This window comes from Protomyctophum parallelum (assembly GCF_964188405.1).
Source record: "Protomyctophum parallelum genome assembly, chromosome: 23".
In the NCBI taxonomy this organism is placed as follows: domain Eukaryota; kingdom Metazoa; phylum Chordata; class Actinopteri; order Myctophiformes; family Myctophidae; genus Protomyctophum; species Protomyctophum parallelum.
In genome coordinates, this window is record NC_139715.1 from 8272091 (window position 1) to 8294430 (window position 22340).

At 43.7% G+C, this 22340-nt stretch overlaps 1 protein-coding gene across 1 annotated transcript in view; it reads right to left on the reverse strand.

The window, feature by feature from the left end:
- pudp (pseudouridine 5'-phosphatase) overlaps nucleotides 1–19581 on the reverse strand; it is a 51829-nt gene extending 32248 nt beyond the window's left edge. The window contains exons 1-3 of the mRNA XM_083758326.1: nucleotides 19452–19581; nucleotides 17927–18145; nucleotides 11588–11817 (exon numbers count right to left, since the gene is read on the reverse strand). Of these exons, the coding sequence (XP_083614452.1) occupies nucleotides 11588–11817; nucleotides 17927–18145; nucleotides 19452–19518 (516 nt within the window). The 5' untranslated portion in view covers nucleotides 19519–19581. The remainder of the gene's footprint in view (nucleotides 1–11587; nucleotides 11818–17926; nucleotides 18146–19451) is intronic.
- Between the last annotated feature and the right edge of the window lie 2759 nt (nucleotides 19582–22340).

The following is a 22340-nucleotide window of genomic DNA, read 5'->3' on the forward strand; positions in this document are numbered from 1 at the left end:
GCCCTCCTCCATGTGGACTCCCAGAAACCGGCAAGAGGACACCCTCTCCACACAGTCCCCATTAATGAACAGGGGTGGAATGACTGTTTTCTTCCTCCTGTAGTCTATGACCAGCTCCTGGGTCTTGGATGTGTTCAAGAGCAGGTTGTTCTCTCTGCACCAGTCCGTCAGCTGCACCACCTCATCCCTGTAGGCTGACTCATCTCCCTTGGAGATGAGCCCTACTACTGTGGTGTCATCCGCGAACTTCACCATGGTGTTGCTGCGGTGGGCGGGGGTGCATTGGTGTGTGTAGAGGGTGTAGAGCAGCGGACTCAGCACACAGCCCTGTGGGGAGCCGGTACTGAGGCTGAGGGACGTAGACATGTGCTGTCCCACTCTCACCCTCTGACTGCGACCAGACAGGAAGCTTTTAATCCACATGCAGGTGTTGTGTGGAAAACCCAGTTCCCCCAGAACATCCACCAGTCTGTGGGGGAGGATGGTGTTGAAAGCAGAGCTAAAGTCCACAAAGAGCATCCGCGCGTAGCTCCCCTGCTGCTCCAGGTGGGACAGTGCAGCATGGAGGGCTGTGGCCACGGCGTCCTCTGTGGATCTATTTGCCCTGTAAGCGAACTGGTGGGGGTCAAAGCCACGGGGCAGGAGTGATGTGATGTGACCCCGGACCAGCTTCTCAAAGCACTTCATCACCACTGGTGTGAGTGCGACTGGCCGGTAGTCATTTAGACTGGAGATGTTGCGCTTCTTGGGCAGGGGGACTATGGTGGAGGATTTCAGACAGAGTGGGACAGTGGACTGGGCGAGGGACTGGTTGAAGATCTTGGTGAAGACCCCAGCCAGCTGGTCCGCGCAGTCCTTCAGTACACGTCCAGTGATGCCGTCAGGACCCACAGCCTTCCTCGGGTTGATGGCCCGCAGCGTGCGCCTCACCTCGTGCTCCTCCACTGTGAAGGTGAAGCTGCTGTGGACCGTGGGGTGTGACGTTGCTGCCTCCGGTGGCTCTGCCTCGAAGCGGGCAAAGAAGGTGTTTAGCTCCTCTGCCAACGAGACGTCACCCTCGACAGCTCCGACGGTAGTCCTGTAGTTGGTAAGCTGCTGGACTCCCTGCCACACCTGCCTGCTGTTGTTGCTGTCCAGATGGTCCTCGATCTTCCTCCTGTAGTCAGCCTTGGCCTCTCTGATTTCTGATTTCCTTACTCGCGGCGTTAGCTGCTTCTATCTTTAACCCATTCTGACCGGGCACCCATTTTGGTGTTAGCATCATGTTATGCTTTATCTATTGAAAAATAGCAGATCTACAAGCTCATATCGCGCCACCGAGTGGCGCGATACGAGCTTGTAGGTCTGCTATTTTTGAAAAAAATCGAAGAACGACTGACATTTTTAGAATCTGATCACAGGTCAGAATGGGTTAATCAGACCAGTGTGTGTCCGGCGGAAACCTCGTATGAATCTGATCTCAGGTCAGAATGGGTTAAATAATATTTTAAGCCATTCACACCTGACTGAGGGCCGATTCTAAATTCTAAATCAGTGGCACTCAAAACCTATTTTTTCCTCACAACGTGTCAATGTAGATCGGCTAGTTGGACTATTTACAAATGTTTTGCAAGATAGTAAAATATGGCAAATAAGTTTAAGGATAAAGGGTAAGGCACAACATAGGGCACGCCATAGGGCCATAAGAGTTTTCAAAACACTTGTGTTGCTATATATAGCATACATGGGCAAAGGTGGGGGCCACATGCGGCCCCCACCTTCACGTAATGCGGCCCTCAGGTTGCAATACTGATATAGTATTGATTTCAGCTGTTAACAATTCCAAACATGCAAACATGACCCGCGTCTATTAGTAGCTTAGTATTAAAATGTTATTGTATTATGTATTTGTATTTAACCCATTCTGACCTGAGATCAGATTCATACGAGGTTTCCGCCGGACACACACTGGTCTGATGAACCCATTCTGACCCGAGATCAGATTCTAAAAATGTCAGTCGCTCTTCGATTTTTCAAAAATAGCAGACCTACAAGCTCGTATCGCGCCACTCGGTGGCGCGATATGAGCTTGTAGATCTGCTATTTTTAAATAGCTAAAGCATAACATGATGCCGACACCAAAATGGGTGCCCGGTCAGAATGGGTTAAGTTCATAAAGTTAACATAAGCATAAAAAAATATTCAGGATTTCAATTCAAATATAGAAAAAAATCACACCGTGTGAAGTGAGTGGTGCAACTCCGTGTGGGGGTCCCGGGGGGGGGTGTGACAGAGTTACCCTGTGGGGGTCCCCGGAACATCCAGACCCCCAAGAATGCGCCCAGGGGGCCGGGCCGGTTCCGGCATGCCGCCCCGCGTCTGAAACGGTTGAGAAATGACAGAGTTACCGTGTGGGGTCCCTCTACTGTACCCTCTACTGTACTGTACTGTACTGTGCTGTGCTGTGCTGTACTGCAGGGGTTATCAACCCGTGGGTCACCAAGTTATTTTGGTGAAAAAATACAAATAAAATAACTTTTTCTTTTTGCAACTGAATGGCTGGAAAATGGAAATTAAGAGTTTACATAGTGATGATGATTATATCTGATTTCAGTATTTATTTATGATGTATTTTCACTATTATTAAGGTTATTGTGACGGTCAATTTATATTGGGGTTGGGGAGGGGGGTCGCGAGACACGGCCAAAGCATTTCCGGTGGTCCCCAGCCAAAAACGTTGAGAACCCCTGCTTACTGTACTGGCACACCCGCGAAATACATCATACATACAGTTAAAATGTGCGTGTGTGTTAGGTTGCGCACAGGTGGTGAAAAACAACCATGCTGTTTTCGTGCTCAGACACAGCCAGCCACCCACCCACACACATAGCTCCATAAGGGAGTGGTTGCACCACTCAAAAAAAGATCTACAAGCTCAAAACACGTCACAGTGCGACACGTTTTGAGCTTGTAGATTGGCTATTTTTGCTACGACAGTATATGTAATGTGGCCCCTCTGGAGTGAGTGTGGAAATATAGTGGCCCCCTCCATCGTCAAAGCTGCCGACCCCTGCTATATAGGTACAGTATATAGCTAAAATCTAAAATCACACAGACGCTTTCCCGATTTTATTGAGGCAAACCCTGGAGGGGATAGCCTCGGGGGTCAGGAGGCAGCTCGGGGACCTGGGGCAGAGCGGGACGGGGGGGCGGTGCGGTGGGGTGGTCGCTGTGCCGTTGGCACCGCTTGAAAGAATCCCCGCGCTTGTTTTGTGGCACGGTGCCGACTCGCCGCGGGGAAACTCTACGGGGAGCAGCATCCGTTTGGAAGCAGACCAGGGACTGCTGGGGGTGGCACCATACTGGGGTGTACTGGTGGTAGCACCCCTGCAGGGGGCTCAAACACCAGGGGTTCTCTCAACCAGTGTTGATTTCGTCAACAGAAAACCATGATGAAATATGTTCGTTGACTACTTTTTTTTCACGGACAAAACAAAACAAAAAACTAAGCTGAATGATCACAAGAACTATGACTAGATATACTGACAGTTTCGTCGACAAATATAAACTATACTAAAAGGTTAGGGAGGGACTATAGTGGAGAAGAGATCATTTTATGTTTGGTTGCGCTCAGGTTAAAAATAAGTGTAAAATCAGCAGGCATTACGACGCCAAAATCAACTGCAGATTGAGTCGACTAAAATCATATGATATTTAGTCGACTGAAACTAGACTAACACAAACATTCCAGGTGACTGTAAAATTGCGGGATGGTGCAGGACTTAACCCATTCTGACCGGGCACCCATTTTGGTGTCAGCATCATGTTATGCTTTAGCTATTTAAAAATAGCAGATCTACAAGCTCATATCGCGCCACCGAGTGGCGCGATACGAGCTTGTAGGTCTGCTATTTTTGAAAAATCGAAGAGCGACTGACATTTTTAGAATCTGATCTCAGGTCAGAATGGTTTAATCAGACCAGTGTGTGTCCGGCGGAAACCTCGTATGAATCTGATCTCAGGTCAGAATGGGTTAATTTTGTGTTGCGGGATGGGAACGGCGTTCACTGCGGGCGGTCAAAGAATGAAATCAATGCGGGAGCGGGCGGGAGTGGTCAGAAATCCAAGTGGGCAGGCGTGGGATTAATAAAACTCTTTTCATGACATGCATAAGATCTGGTCATCCCAGCTTAGTAAGATGTTAAAAGTAAAACATATTTAGGACGACGACGGTTGAGCCGATTCTACTGTATGGCTCCGAGACATGGACATAAAGAAACTAGAGAAACGGTTGGATGGCACTTACACCCGCCTTCTAATGAGAGCGCAAAATCTGTCTTGGAAGAGCCACCCATCGACTGATCTAATATACAGCAACCTTCCCCGTGTTTCTTCACTACTCCGATCCAGAAGATCAGTTTGCCGACCACTGCTACAGAGCTGACAATGAGGTTATATCTTCCCTTCTTCTCTGGAGTCCTGCCTTAAAGCAGACCAGAGGTAGAAAACTGTCTACGGTTCTACTGTGGACCACCAGCGATAATCCTCGAGGACCACCGAACCCTATAGCCTGTGTGTGTGTGTGTGTGTGTGTGTGTGTGTGTGACTGTGTGTGTGTGTGTGTGTGTGTGTGTGTGTGTGTGTGTGTGTGTGTGTGTGTGTGTGTGTGTGTGTGTGTGTGTGTGTGTGTGTGTGTGTGTGTGTGTGTATGTGTGTGAATCAACTTTGCCTTGTTGTTGCAACATCATTATTCTGCAGTTCCAAAGCTCCCTGCGGCCGAGAGGGGCTCTCTCTCTCTCTCTCAGCTGCCAGCGTGCCTTGAATGAGAGAAAGCAGCTTCCACAGAAAACCACCCCAGAAGAAGCAACTGTAGGCCACATAACACCCACAGTATTGGCCGCACACACTGGTTGCCAAAGTGACAATATTTTTTATTTTTAAGTAAAAATAACCCAATGTTCCGGTGGCAGGTAACTGCCACCGGAACCTAGACCTAGACCTAGACCTAGACTACTATTTAGATTATTCTGCTGTTCGACCGGTACCACTATAAGGTGTGCTGTACGTAGCATTCTCGTACACACACACACACTGAACCACTTGAACCCTACAAACATCGGCTATTTGAAAATGATCTACAAGCTCATGTGTTGCATGATGATACTTGCATCGTGGCGCGTCGCGAGCTCAGAGATCTGCTATATTTCCTAAAACATTGTAACTATACAAACCTTGTATGGGGGGGTCGCTAGCATAAAATATAGATTTGGGGTTCCATGGACATGAAAATATGTAAGAATCTAAATATTAGGAAACAAGCCCAATTAAGCAACTACACTTTAGAAACCAGCAACAACAAAAAATACAATAATAAAAAGCAAGTACGAATATTTAAGTGATTTTACAGAAAAACAAAGTCACAGTAACAAAGTCACAGTACGTGGATATGGCAACCCTGGACAGCACCAGTTTTCAATTTCAATTCATCGAATAAACCCAAAGCGTATTTTCTTAAACCACATATTTTCAACCTCCAGCATCCTGGGGGTAAATGTCCAGCTAGAAAAAGCTGATATGTACGGCGACATGGACATAAGGGCTACGCTTGTATGCGGGCCCTTTGTCTAAGACACATTTCTTCCTCGGGAGACAAATAATAAAGAACCTTGAACCTTGTTCTCCTATATTTTCAAATTGACGCAGTATAAAACAGGGCTCTGTGTGGTTAATAGGCCAATTTCACATGTGAGCTAGGAAAAAAAAAAGAAAAGAGAAGTTCATTTCTTTAATTGTACCTGATTTGAATATGGAGGTTACAAAGCCATCCTTTGGAGTAATGCCATGTATGATTAATGATAAAGAACGGAACTAGGTTTCCCTTTGCGTGCATGTGTGATTGTGTGTGTGCGTGTGTGTGTGTGTGTGTGTGTGTGTGCGTATGTGTGTGAAGTTTGAACATGTGCTATAGCAAGCCTTTCATGTTTCATTAATCTCACTCCAGCAGAACACACACACACACACACACACACACACACACACACGCACGCACGCACATGCACACTCACACACACCTTTAACACAAATCTCCATTCTCATCTAGAGCTGTGTTGAGTTGTGATAAATTCTCTCTCTCTCTCTCTCTCTCTCTCTCTCTCTCTCTCTCTCTCTCTCTCCCCCCCCCCTCCCCCCCCCCCCCCCCCGAGTTTCCCCCGCACTTTGAAGTAGGGCTGGAAAAATGGAACCGAATTGACTCTAACGGTTCCATTTTACACTCTCAGAGTTACAGTAAATTAACATTAATATACATTGGGGTCCCAGAGATAGAAATGGTGATTCAAGTTTCTTTATTAGGAAAAATATTAAGTTCTGTGAACCAGGTGATGAACGAGTGACATCAGGACGTTGGTACACATTTGTGCCACATTTGTGTGTCACTGTCATTTGACAAAGTAGAGCAGCGGTTCGCCGGTTCCCAAACTTTTTCATGTCAAGGACCCCCAAATTGACACGAATTAGCCTCCCATTTGAAGAGGTATGCCATTGACCCCCATAAGAGAAGATTTGCACGGCTCTAGCAGTGATTCTCAACTATTTTAATTTCATTTCAAGGACCTCCAGTTTGATATCCATTAGTCTACGAACCCTCATTTAATTTCTATCTCTGTGACCCCCAATTTATATTGTAAAATCTATGTTAATTTAACTCTGAGAGTGTACAGATGGAACCAAATGGACCAGTATAATAATGAATTGCATTTGTATGGCGCTTTTCTATGCACTACGTGCATCAAAGCGCTTACAATGGTTCATTCATTCATACATTGGGAGGTGAAGCGGCGAACAGTCGACGCCAGCGTCCTCACTTCCCACATTCACACACCAATGGTGGCGAGCTCACACCGACCGACTCATTGGAGGCAATGTAGGGTTCAGTGTCCCTGCTCTCTCCTCTTAACCCATTCTGACAGGGCACCCATTTTGGTGTTGGCATCATGTTATGCTTTAGCTATTGAAAAATAGCAGATCTACAAGCTCATATCGCGCCACCGAGTGGCGCGATACGAGCTTGTAGGTCTGCTATTTTTGAAAAATCGAAGAGCGACTGACATTTTTAGAATCTGATCTCAGGTCAGAATGGGTTCATCAGACCAGTGTGTGTCCGGCGGAAACCTCGTATGAATCTGATCTCAGGTCAGAATGGGTTAAGAGTTTCTCTGTATTAGAATGATGTTGGCGTCTACATGACTAGGATGCTGACATGTGCAGCATCGGTTCACACTCCAGGGACAGGGAGGTGTTTGTGGGCATGATTCCTGCCGTTCCATCCCTAAATGTGCTTTGCTGCAGCGATTCAGAACTGAGAAACATCTACGATTAAGCTGACCGGGTCAGGTTAGCCAATCAGGGACTCCAATCAGCGTACGATTGCCGCAAATGTTCACACGTTGCACGTTTTATAGCACCACCGGGAAACATCACGCAAATTGGTGCACATTATCTCCATAGTCGTGTCATCAAGGCGAACCTGGCAGATGTTTCCTAATGTCGCCACTTCACATTGGTAGCAATACAATTAACAGTAACTGAAACACAATATTATGTTCTACACGCCCACGAATCATCATTGTGTCTGTGTAATAACTTCATCCACATCAACACCTCGACTTCTAGAGGTTCCACTCACATCTATAATGACGATGGTGATGTGACGTGACTCGTTTTGTGAACAGCAAGCAGGCGAGCGATCCGTAGGAGAAAGTATGTCGCTCACAGCCTGTAATAGTTTATAGTGTGGGAGTTCGACAGCACTGCGTCAATGATGTGTGGCTGTCTTGACTTCCACCGTCTTCCCACACACCTCGTCACGACATGAACACAGTCTAGTGGTGGCTGAGTCATTTACTGGAGCTTGTGATAGCACAGTAGCTAGACAGTGTCAAGGTTGTGATTAGACCCTACAGACAAAATAATGTGTGCGATCGTAGAATCTGGATGTAATATATATATTATTATTTTTTACTTTACCAGAGTATTTCCAATTGTCAATACTTTTGCTACTACAGTACTCCGCTACCGTCTCAGAAACAACTATTGTACTTTTACTCCACTACAATTATTTGAAAACTCTAGTTACTAGTTACCTACTGTAAATCCTCACATAGCGCTTGAATTTGTTTCAACTGTAGTGGGTAACTTGGTATAATAAGGCTTTTATTGGAAGGACTCAGGCATAATATACAGTATAAGAAGGAGGCCTATCTTTCTATTTTTCAAACAGATCATCATTTCGTGTCAGTGTCAGTTGTGTCAGTTTGAACCCAGTAAAATGTACTGGGTTAACGCATTCTGAACGGGCACCCATTTTGGTGTCAGCATCATGTTATGCTTTAGCTATTGAAAAATAGCAGATCTACAAGCTCATAGCGCGCCACCGAGTGGCGCGCTACGAGCTTGTAGGTCTGCTATTTTTGAAAAATCGAAGACACTTTTAGAATCTGATCTCAGGTCAGAATGGGTTAATAATGAAACTGTCAGGATGTAATAGACATTTTTAGAATCTGATCTCAGGTCAGAATGGGTTAATTTATTGAAACCAAGTAGTATAGTCTACTTTTACTTTTGGTGTTTATAATATTTTGAAAATGGTGATGCCAATACGTCTCTCTCTCTCTCTCTCTCTCTCTCCTTGTCACGGAGCCAGGGCGAGGGAGTGACGCATCATCATTGGTTATTCCACACTGAGTACTCTGTCGATTCCCTCCTCTTCCTCTGAGCCTCATATCTCATCAAGAAGAATGCCAGCCCTAACTGCGCCTGGCTCCACATTAGAAAAAACAGGTGTGCACTGTGCCACAGGCAGACCTATTTGTAGCTTCCCGGTGAGATGTGAAGCGGCGCGGTGAGGATATATCTATTACAGGGAGATATTTCTCTGCTAAATTAAGCTGGGGGAGGAAGAGATAGAGAGAGAGAGAGAGAGAGAGAGAGAGGGGAAAAAAGAAACTCCACACACACACACACACACACACACACACATTGCTGCAACGTCTCAATCATTTTCAATTATTTCACCCCCGCCTTTTATGTTTTGTGATTGTGGCGGGTTGCAATGACTCGACGTTGCATCTCTCCGTTAAAAAGTCATTGACTGCCACTGACGAGATTTCTCAACTCGTCATATTCTCCCCCAAGGTAGCGGATTCGAATGTTATCAAACCCATTATATCAACCAGTACGTAGGTTACTTATCAAGACCATGCAATGGAGTCAGTGGTTGCTGTTGCATGCAATGGAGTCAGTAGTTGCCGTTGCTGTGTGTAGTCGACGTGGCGTTGGTCGCGTTGTCCGACTACTAAGTTAACCCTATTACCCGATTTTTCCCTCCCTAAAACATGATCATCAGGTATTATGATTATACCATTCTGACCTGAGATCAGATTCATACGAGGTTTCCACTGGACACACACTGGTCTGATCAACCCATTCTGACCTGAGATCAGATTCTAAAAAATGTCAGTCGTTCTTTGATTTTTCAAAAATAGCAGACCTACAAGCTCGTAGCGCGCCACTCGGTGGCGCGCTATGAGCTTGTAGATCTGCTATTTTTCAATAGCTAAAGCATAACATGATGCCGACACCAAAATGGGTGCCCGTTCAGAATGGGTTAAGATTATACTAGGAGGAATGTGGCCACACCCACCTTTGCGCCACCCTCCTAAACTTAAGCCACGCCCACAACTGTTGTTACTGATAATGGTAATAAGGGCAGGGGTTGATTTTATGTCACTGAATCGGTGATACCAATACTACTGTACATGTACTCGAGTATATTTTGAATACCAGACTTTAGCTTGTAAAGTGTAACGGAGTATTTCTACATTGTAGTATTGATATTTTTACTTAAAAGGACCACTTCACCACTTTTCAACCCATCTTCATATAATAGGTCCTCACTAATAATCATGATAAAATGGCACAATGTTTTCTACTCAAACGCATCCACCAGTGACATCATCGATGGGGAATCCAAGCTAATAGAAACTGTAGGCTTTCTATTCCTGAAAAGTTGCAATGCGAAAAAATGTGTGTACTTTTTCAAACCACTGCTATTTGTGGTGGAAAACCTTTGTTGTCCTGCACTGCGGCACTCTCTTTAAGAGAACCTGAATAACTTAATGTGTGACCTGACCAGAATTGACAGCTGCGATATCCCCTGGCCCACAAAGCCCACAGCAGCACCGCACACTTCAACTAGAACTCCTTATTCGTTCCCTTTGCCTTCTGCAGGTCAGTTAAGTATAAAACGACGACGTCGCGGAAGAGCAAGCGAACAAAGTAGGTGCCTTTTCCCCACAAAGTTCAGGTTCAGGACGATCAGCATCACGGCAGGGACCGTGTCGTGAACACTATGTGCGATTAGTCAGACTACAAGCGTGCGTTTTGAGCCTGTCGATTTGCTATTTTTGAATTGGAATCCAGAGGTTTTCATCCGACAGAGACGTTTTTTTAGAGTCGGCCTCAGGTCGTAATGGGTTCGGAGGTGCGAACACCTCCGCCCTCTCAACCAAATCAACGGAGGTTGCACGTGCTTTGCTCACCATGTCTGTCACCACCAGAAAGTGCACAGGGGAAGGTGATCACTGGCACTGTGTGTGAGAGAGAATGTTGTTGTTCTTTTAAAATGAAATATTCCAAAAAGTTTTATTATTAGTCGGTTAAGTGAAGTGCCGTCGCACCATTAAATCCTGCACATAATTTTGCATTCTTCAAACTCCTAACTCTGACTGGGGTTGGCAATGGGAGATGGGTTATCCCATTATTCTAATAGTCTATTATGGTCATCACATCCTGATATGAAAGGTGTTACGTGTTTTGACCACCACCGGAAAGGACGAAAGGTCAGAGACTAAATTATGTCAGAGGCAGAGCACGCCAGAGGTTCATACTGTCTAAACAAACAGCGGAGCAGTGAAGTCACAGGCCGTTCTAACACTGTGGGCAGGGTCTAAAGGTCACAACTCATAGTGGAGCTGCAAGCAAGTACAAAACAGTCTTTGTCCTCTGAGGACTTTGTTCGGTTTTGGCAGGAAGACCTGCCAAACAATGCTGGAGAAACAAAAGAAAAGTTTGACTTCCTTAAAAGGTATATTTCACTTGATACATTCAGATACGCATGCATTAGAAGGACAATATCAGTCACCAGAACCAATAGAATTTCAAATCCAGCGGTTAACCGGCATTGACATACGTCATACGTTTTTAGTGTTTACGATAGAAAGCGCTCTTCCGCAACCTACAGCCTCTGGATGAGAGGACAAAACCAAGCCGGTTCAGATATAGGATTTATAAAAATAACATTTGCTCTGCTTTCTGTTCCCAACAAACAGCCAATAACTGAAGAACAGAACATTGCGGTAACACGTTTTGTTCTTGAAAGTAGAGACGCTCTCCTTTCTTTTGAGATACTTGGTGTTTACAGAACACAATATTCTGTGGGTCTTGAGAGATTAGAAGGAACGCTTCAAAAAACGCCGGCAGTTGGCTGCAGGCTGTTCTACAGAGAAACTCTGTGAGTAAATTACGGTAGTTAATTCTCGTCGTTCCTTACCTTCCCCGGAGCAGCGGGAGGGCTGAAGCGACCGGCACACACCAGGAAGGGGTCCGGCTGGGGTTTGGCGGCCTTCACGTCGGGGTCGTCTCCGAGCACGATGTGGCTGAAGAGGTCAAAGAAGGCCCCGTGACGGCTGGTCTTCATCTGGAAGGTGGCGCCCGCCGAGCTGGTGCACACCGCCACGGGCACGCCGCTGTCCCGGAGGTGGCGAACTAACCTGTCCACACCTTTGGGAAAAAGATAACGGACAATAATACACAAATTAAAAAGAAAGTCAACACATTCTCACTGTACTATAAAGCAGGGGTACTGGGGTAGGCTCAGGGCTCGACAGTGCGACTAGGTACTCGCATTTGCGACTAAAAATATCACTGTGCGAGTTGTAAAATTAAATTTGTCGCACAGGTGCGACTACAGGATTTGACCATTCAATCGTGATAAAGAGAAGTCTCTGTCTACAGCAAGTGCACATTCTATAGTCGCGGTTCTATACCTAAATCTATATTTCTGAACGGCGGTGTCGTTCGCCAAAAAGAGCAGAGCTACAAGCTAACAACGTGTCGAGGCTCAATGCGGCGTTCATTTGGAGATCTGTCCCCTTTGCTCCCACCGCCCAGCCCCTCCCTCTGTTGCTGCTCAGTTCTTTTCCCCGTCAGCACTGAGCAGCGGAGCGAACGCAGCAGGGTAGCACAGAAGACAGAAGGAGTTGCCAGGACCCCGACACGTTGAATACTAAAGTTATTTAGAAAGTTTGTAATGTTAAAACATCACTTGATATAACTTTTAACCAAACGTGGGTGAAACAGCGTGCAGCCGCGCACGTAAAGAGTGCTGTGCACACGCACATGGAGTAGACTGATTGATTGGTATACCAAAACAACCCTTGCTTAGCACCTCGCTAAAAGCGTGTGCGCAGCACAATACGAATGACCGACCTGGCTGGATATATTATTAGTCAGTGGCTAGCTCAGGTCCATAACTCTACATGCAACGCATTAGACTAGAGCTATGGACCAGAGCTAGTCAGTGGCCTCACTGGCCTGCATAACGAGCAACGTAAAAAAGGCAAAGATCCCCCCACCACCTCCTTCCACCACGCCAAGGTGTAGCCTATATGTCCGATGTTCTGTCTGAACTGAAGCAGTCAGAGCCAAGGAGAATGTTACAATACTAATTCACCATTGAGTAGCCTCTGCACTGTCTAAATGTCACACTCACATGATGGAACAGCAAGATAAAAACGGATAGTCTGTCTGTCTGTCCATCCATTCATAAAATGAATTGACTATCTATCTATCTGCAATTCTGCATACCAAACTAATAGTCTATCAGTATAAAAACAAATTGATTATATAGATTATATAAAAAAAATCTGATATCCAGATGAATATCAATATTGTGATCATTTCTGAAATTATATTGTGATATAATATTTTGTCATATTGCCTGCCCCTACCTCATATCACTTTATTAAAGAAGAATCACACCTGTGTGAAGTGAGGGGCACTCTTATCATCATACATCATGGTTTAATTTACGTCATAATTATTGGAATTTTGACCTAATTTCTCCGTTCATTGTCAATGGAAAATATTGAGACGTGTGGGGACTAAAGCTGTATATAGGAGGGGCTAGCGCCCCTCAAAAACACATTATTTGATAACTTTTCATCGTGCTCCTAAAATAATTTGTGTGCTACTAGATTTTTCAACTTAGGCGCACACGTGCTACTTGGAAAAATGCTAAGCGTCGAGCCCTGGGTAGGCTACTAGGCAACCTTAGACACGGGTGCCAACATTGGCACAGGGGAGGGTGATCACTGGCAGAAGTGTGTGTGTGTGTGTGTGAGAGAGAGAGAGAGAGATGCCCAGCTTTACTGCCACAAACCCCATAACGGTGATTTGTACATTACTTTGTACATTTTGATTACCGGACATTTACTCATAACATTGCAGTATTGATACTTACTTTACATACAAAATAATCTAGGAGTAGCCTACTTTTTCCACCAACGATCAAGAAAGACTTGAATGTGTTATACTTGTATACTCTTAATTATGACTGTGACACTGTCAACAACATAATTGGAGATGGTGTTTAAGTACCGCGAAATTTGTTTGCAGAGTATGCAAATATTACCAGTCGTCGCTATGGTAACAAGAGCGCTGGCCTTTGGAGTGAAAGCCAGCCAAAATAAAAGTTTATCTCATTAATAAATCAACAAAGTACTTAAGTGAAGTGAATCGGGTTTGTGTAAATGACACACACTGAACTCAAACTGGTAAGCTGTGCAAACATTATGCATAGAATGTTCAACATTCTAAACCAGGGGTCTTCAACAGGGGGTCCGGGAACCCTAGGGGGTCCTCCTCAGAGTTACTAAAGACTTACTAAAGTTTAAACACACTAGTCCGTTCGAATATATATTCACACCACACACACACGCACGCGCCCCATCCAGGACACACAGAAGCAATTTGTTTGCAGGCGTTCGCTTCAACGTGGTCAGTACAGGAGAGTCCGTGTTTTTTTTTTAGGTGAAATGGAGCAATGTAGAGACGTAGGCATCCAAAAACATACAGCTGTGAGTTGCTGTGAGTGCATGTGAGGCAGTGTTGTTATCAGGCTTGGAGTGTCAGGTGGCCTGCGCCAAAATTCGATATTCAACAAATGATGGTGTAACGCAACCACACATGCGCAGTAAGGGTGTAACTGTGGGAAAATGCAAATAAACGCAAATAATAAATAACCCATTCTGACCTGAGATCAGATTCATACGAGGTTTCCGCCGGACACACACTGGTCTGATGAACCCATTCTGACCTGAGATCAGATTCTAGAAATGTCAGTCGCTCTTCGATTTTTCAAAAAATAGCAGACCTACAAGCTCGTATCGCGCCACTCGGTGGCGCGATATGAGCTTGTAGATCTGCTATTTTTCAATAGATAAAGCATAACGTGATGCTGACACCAAAATGGGTGCCCGGTCAGAATGGGATAAGTGAGGGGGGAGCAAGGGGGCTAGGACATACAGACATTTCTTCATTTATATTGTTAGATTAAGCCTTATTTTATACTTTGCCTATTCAGAAATAGCTTGTAGATCTGCTATTTGAAAAAAAAAGTACTGAAAACCTTCTTTGAATAATAATATCTTTAAAGCCATTTTAACTCAAATCTTTGCTTCTGGAGGTCCCTGGCACAAAATATAGTTTGTGTGGGCGTTCCGCGCCAAAATACACCATTTGGGGGTCCTTGACATGAAAAGGTATGATCCACACTGACGTTCAGACACCACCAAAATGCTTCTGGTATTTAACCCATTCTGAACGGGCACCCATTTTGGTGTCAGCATCATGTTATGCTTTAGCTATTTAAAAATAGCAGATCTACAAGCTCATATCGCGCCACCGAGTGGCGCGATACGAGCTTGTAGGTCTGCTATTTTTGAAAAATCGAAGAGCGACTGACATTTTTAGAATCTGATCTCAGGTCAGAATGGGTTCATCAGACCAGTGTGTGTCCGGCGGAAACCTCGTATGAATCTGATCTCAGGTCAGAATGGGTTAATGAACACCAGAGTCACTCGTTCAATTTATGTCACTCTGCCACCATCATGGAGACAGACATGTTTGTATTTGGGAGTCGAGGGGACTTGTTGGACTGCAGTGTGTTTGGCACAGAGACCGACTGACTGACTGACTGACTGTGACTAAACCTTCTCCACAGCTTCTTCCATAAATAAACATCACATAGTTATCAGGCATAGACTGGCATACTGTAGTACCGCAATGCTAATATTTTAGGCAGTATCTGCAGCTTTTCCAAAGCTCTACTTAAAGATGTTATGCAAGCTGGCAGTTATTATTCAAGGTATGTATGTACCAGTGTTGTTTTCGTCAGGACTGACGATAACGTAAATGACGACGTCAACGCCCCTTTTTCCAGGACTAAGACTGACTAAAACGAGACGTGTGTGTGTTATTGTTGACAAGACGAGGCTACACGAAAATGTTAGTGGATTTTGACGAACAAAGTTTTAAATGCATGAAAATGTTCCGCCAATAATGTCACTGCACTCGCCGCTATCCTCCTCTCCAGTCTCCTTTCCTAGTTGGTCACGCCCATCTGCATGCATGCACACACACACACACACACACACACACACCGTCCCATTTCGACTCTGTGTGCGTGTCCTCTTCAGACCACCACCAGACTGGGGGAAGCCGGCACCGCTATGATCACTTTGCTTGTCCCCGTGGATTGGAAATAGGATTTAAAAGGCTATCCGATGATAGCGTGGATTACAGCACAGTTGTGTGCAATTATTCAATAAAGAATTCACATATCACCGCACCTCGTCAAGCCTCCAGTGTCGGCTCAATGCGAAACATGTTGCACCGAGCCTAGCCTGGAAGCTAACGTCAATCAACAACAGTAGCTCTGGTCCATAGTGTAGTTAGGACTCATGAGTTCTATGGCACTTAATTTGATCCTTTCCCCTCACTCACACCCGCGGAAGCTGTGCAGGCAGCCCCTCGTTTTTAACATAAAAAAAGATGTGAAAGCCTACTTTCCTCCTTCTAACACTATGGATCAGAGCTAACGTTATTCCAACTCCCAGTAGCAGTTCAAGTACCCGACCAGATGACATGGTTTCTAACTAAACGGTTATGGCCAAATAAAATGTAAAATCTACTATGGCTGTTACTGTATGTCCACAGAAGAAACACAGAGGTGTTTTCTTATGGTCATGTCACATATTTGCTGCACCAATTGAAGCCCCCCCCCCCAAACCCTGTAGGATGCATTCCCCAAAACTCTCAGAGACATGCCCCCACCATCCAAACCTTCAATATTACTTTCCCCAGCTATTTATTTTTATTTACTTAGTGTTTTTCCTTTAATAAAGTTGTTTTTGATTCATGTCCCCCTTGTAAAGCATTTTTGGGTACTCAGAAAAGCTGTATATAAATTAATTTTGAGATATTATTACTACAAAAACAATGTTAAACTTATGTATTCACTATTCATTGATTCACTAGTATACCAAAATCCATTAAAAAAATGGCTCTCTCACAGTTCTTGGGTCAAATAATGATATGCGATTAAAATGTGATTAATCGAGATTAACTACAAAGCCTCTGATTCATTAGATTAATTTTTTTTAATCGAGTCCCAGCTCTAATTAATACCTGTACGCTATAGACATTTTATTTAAAGACTTTTTATTTTTTGACAAACTGGACTAAAACCTTTTACTAAAATGACTAAAACTGACTAAAACCCTTAGGAGTTTCCGTCGACTAAAACTATCAAGGATAGAAATGACTAAGACTGACTAAGACTAATTAAGCATTTTTTCAAATGACTAAGACTGACTAAGACTAATTAAGCATTTTTCCAAAAGACTAAGACTGACTAAATCTAAAAAATGCCTGCCAAAAACAACACTGGTATGTACTCATTGTACTGTATGCTCTGGAGCAATCAAGACTGAGTCCCACATGGGATCAGGTGGGAACTGGCTGCTGGCAACAGCAAAAGAAAGAAAATATACAGCCCACTAAAAAATAAACACTAAGCCCAATAAAAACAGTGGGATTGCGGTTTCATCACTTCCAAGGCAGGGGTCTAATGCAGTGGTTGTCAAACCTTTCAGGGCCCGTGACCCCCCCAAAATAATCTTAATTGTGTTAACTGAGGACCCCCCGCCCAACCTGACAAGCATTTAGAATTGTGTTAAAGGAGTTAAAGTTGAGGCATATAATTTGACTCGGTACATGATTTAGAAAATAGCTGATCTACATCTACAATATCTGTGTTAAATTAACACTGAGGATTTTACAGAGATAAATAGAGGTTCTAGGCCGGGGGTCCCCAGCAAATAGCATCACTGTCATGATGTACAGCTTGCAGTGCTTGTACATCTGATATTTTTTTAAATATTGAAAATGTTGACTTTGGATTCATTTTATTGGGGGGGGCACAAAACATTTTCAGATGGAGGGGGGTCCGCACCAAAATACACATGTTGGTGTTAGCATCATGTTATGCTTTAGCTATTGAAAAATAGCAGATCTACAAGCTCATATCGCGCCACCGAGTGGCGCGATACGAGCTTGTAGGTCTGCTATTTTTGAAAAATCTAAGACACTTTTAGAATCTGATCTCAGGTCAGAATGGGTTAATAATGAAACTGTCAGGATGTAATAGACATTTTTAGAATCTGATCTCAGGTCAGAATGGGTTAAATTAAGGGTCCTTGACTTGCAAAAGGTTTGTAGCCTACACAACCTGGCATGATTTGTAAAAAGTGTGACAGGCCTACTGTACCTGGCATGAGTTGGGCAGAGGGGAATATCTTCTCCTGGATCCGCCTGGTTTCAGTGAGTAGTTCCTGGGCCGTCATGGGCAGACGGAGCTCGTCACAGATCACCTGGGTGGCGTCCAGAGCCTTCATCCCCATCACCTGCGACTTCACCTCCCACGTGTAGCGCTTCTCGAAGCGGTCACACACCTCCTGGAACGACACCGTGTACAGCCTCTCTGTGTCTGCAAGGAAGAAGACAACACCGGTAGAGAGAATTTCTACTTTTTTACTTTCCGTTATTTTCCGTTAATTTATTGCGTTATAATTCCTGGGTCTGAAATAAAGATATAAAGATTGAATTGTTATGAATTGGCTGCAGTGGTTCTCAAACCTTGTCCATGTCAAGGGCCTAGAAATTGATATAAGACACAGACTACCCCCATCTGAACAGTTTTTGTGCCAATAAGAATTGGTTTTTTTAGTTTTGTTGTTTTGCAGGTTTACAAGCTCGCAGCGCTGTACGAAGTGAGGCACTGAGCTCATAGATTTGCTATTGTTTTGAATAGCTAACATATCAATTATTATTATTATATATTATTGTTATAGTTATAATGGTTTACAATGATCGTGACGCTGCATTAACACATTTAGCTGGGGACCCCCTGGAACCACCTCAAGGATCCCAAGGGGTACCCCGGACTTCAATTTTGAGAACCCGTGTATTACCACACCCACATCTATTTTTGGTGCGTGTGATCAATCAAGTATCAGCCAGTGATCAATCGCTGTTCTCCAACTCAATGCACTCGATGCCTCTCTGGAGATGCATTTCCTCATCTCATTTAATCAATGAGAAGATAAATGTTATTGTTTAAATAAAACGCGTCCGTCCTCACTTCAGCATAACCACTTAGGCCTGCAATAGGCCTATACTAGTTCAAATGGACCTGAGGTAAACTGTGCTGCACGTTTCTTTTCCATCTCTTCACCAAGTTCGCCTACAATCGCAGATGCTCACCATGTGTCACCTTGTGGCATGTGGTGAGCTTGTAGGTCGGCAATTATTGGACAAATTTACAAAAATCTCAGAGACAAATATTGTACGTTTACTCCACTCCAGTATTGGAAAACTTTTGTAGATTTTGATTATTAAAAAAAAAAAACATACATTAACCTATGCTCTGTGTATACATTTGAAAACCGGTGAAATTGAACATTCTGCATAATGACCCAGAGTACTTTTTTGGTACTTGAAGTACATTTTCATACACCAATACTTTTACTCAAGTAGGCCTATTATGTTGAATGAATGATTCCAGACTTTTGCTTAAGTAACAGAGTATTTCTACATTGCAAGCTCACAACGCGTCGCAGCGCGAGGCGTTGTGGGCTTGCAGATCTGCATGAATTTCTCCACGACTGCAACTGATCCGACTTGAATGACAGCCAGGCAGCAGCAGCTAGGCAGCTGCAAACAGTCTGTGCAATCTGTTCTTTTTCCACAAAAACAAACGTAATAGACAATAAAACATGGTGTATTTTTTTAACCTAGTAATAATCCGTCCATGTCGAAGATGACATGGCTTACAGGCTGGAAGGTCTTCTTCTCACACATGTTTGTTTGGGTTGGTTTCTCTCTTCTTGTTTACAAACTCAGAATGACTGACTGAGAAAAACGTGTGCGGAAATGGGCCAACTAAAAACTAACACCAGAGCTAACGTTTGCCTATAGCCTACATATCAACGCAAATAAGGCGCTAATTCAAGATTCTGCATCAGTGTGTTAATAAAAATAAATAAAAGACAACTACTATTACGAAGATTAAATAAGTCAGTTTAAAAACGTAAACTCACTTTTGGGAAGACGTTTTATGGTCGTCCTTCCATTTTTGCAACGGGCTGATGGGAAATGGAGTTAACTCTCTTTCCACATAGTACACACTCAGTCATGCAATGTTGTTTCTTCCTTTCTGTCTGTGATGAAACTTTTATATGGAATAGATAAATGGCATGCACACTTTCACTTTTTATATTTTTCAGTGAAACGACCAATTTATATATTAAAATGTTTAATATTATGGCAGTATCTGGAGAAATTGTAAACTCTAAATGAGGGGGGGAATCTATGTGTGTGTGTGTGTGTGTGTGTGTGTGTGTGTGTGTGTGTGTGTGTGTGTGTGTGTGTGTGTGTGTGTGTGTGTGTGTGCGGTCGCATCCGTGGCTCTGTCTAGACAACTGGATCCTCATGCATATGGGTGTATATGTATGTTTGTCATGTCTGAGTCATACAATTTACAAATGTATTAGGCATTTATCAGACGCTCTTAATCCAAAGCGACATACAGTAAGCAAGACCTAACACATGGTAATAAAACAAATACATAAACATTTGCCTCGGCCCCAGCCTTACTCATCTGCGAAGAGAAAAGCCTGGTCACAACCTAAAGCAGAGACGGCATCGGGGGAAGTGTCGGGCCGGAACATCCGTCAGATGTATTTATTTCCCCTGGATACGATATTTTTTCGACCAATCACAACACTTGTTTCATTCACGGAGATGTAAACAGATTTGTAAAGCATCAACGTAATTTTCCTTGAGCGGAACTTCCGCCCAAATTGAGCAACTTGATGACAAAATACTCATCAAGAATAATAAGTATAAGTTAAGAACCTAAAGTCCAATAACATGCACTGTTGACTGTTGAAATACCGGTAGTAAAAATGCTATCTAAATTACACAAGTTGAACCTTTGCATAGGCTTGTGTTCGTTGAGTCTGAAGAGGTGGATTTTCAGGACTGTGTGGAGCGTTGACATGCATATATATGGGCGTATCGGGTTTGTTTATCGTTATGTCTGAGTCAGACCGACTCATTAACAGTAATATACATAACAATCCGACCATGTAAATACTCTTTATTCAAGCTCTTCAAAGTTAAACATACTTTTCACCCTCACATAAAACAAGACCTGTGGCTAGTCATCTATAGAATCCACACAGTGTCGTTTTAACCTCATTAAACAGTATGTGTTCCACCTGGACCCTCCGCAGCCGGTCACATGGGCATAAATTATTAATTTACAAAAATAAAGGAGGAAAAAAGAATGAAACATAACACTTCACCGCCACCGCACCGCACCGCACCGTCGCCACTGCCATTGTTAGCAGCAGTACCACCGTCACATTGTCTCAGAATAATTGGAAATGTTAACCCATAAAGACCTGAGGCCGATTCTATGTCTAAATCTTGTACCTTTTATGGTGTGCGGGCTCTATCCTTATAATGCAAACTGAAGCCTCTTTAGACCAGCACCCACCAGTCCGTGCCATGTTAAGGACCCCCCCAAATTGATATGTATTTGGCCGTGGACCCCCGCGTCTGAAAATGTTTTGTGCCTGGGACTGCGAGGGACGACCCCCAGAAGAGAAGATTTGATCATCTCCAAATTATATATAAAAAAAACACATTTGAGATTTTCCCCACAACTTTCAAAAACAGCAGATGTACAAGCTCACATGCAGTGACCCGCTGCGAGCTTGTACATCTGCAATGTTTTTGAGAACCACTGCGCTAAACCACCGTTCTAAATCCTAAGAAAGAAAAAATAACTTCTAAAATGACTTTCCCGGACGGAACAGGTTAACAGAGTTTGTCTTGTTAGTGTGAAGCAGACATCAGGGGACATGAGTGCGGCTAGCCCACACCAACCTCTAATGAGCCTATGGATCTCAGGTCTAATTGGGGGGACAGCGATAGAGTGAAATGGAGGCGTTGATCTCCACGGAGTGAAGCTTCTCTCGCCAAATTGCAACGGTTCGGGGAATTGCTCTTATACTGACTGAAAGGCTCGGAACGCCAGTGGTGGAAAGTAACTAAGTATACATGTACTCAAGTGCTGTACTTTAGTACAATTTTGAGGTATTAATTTCTTTACTTCACTGTAGTACTTCCGATTTTCGGTACTTTTACTTCTCTCAAGAGGCAAATATTGTACTTTTAGTCCACTACAATTATTTGAAAACTGTAGTTACCAGTTACTTAAGTTTCTAGATAAAACATACATTACCCACTTCAGCCCGATATACTGTACATTTGGCCATTTGAAAATAGACGATTTACAAGCTCACATGTTGCATGCTATTTTCAAAATATTTTGTATACATTTTATACATTTGAAAACTTGTTAAATGGGACATTCTGCGAGTAGCCTACTGTACTTTCTATTTTCAGTACCAAGTACATTTCTATACTATATAATATAAAGTAAATATTGAATTCCAGACTTTTACTTGTAACAGAGTATAGTATACATTGCAGTATTGATACTGGTGGGAAAAATGTGAGTATACTTTTCCCATCCCACTACTGCTCAGAACAAATCAATAGGAAAAAAAGAACCAGGGTGGCGCAGAGGGAAGCAAAAGAGAAAAGAGAAA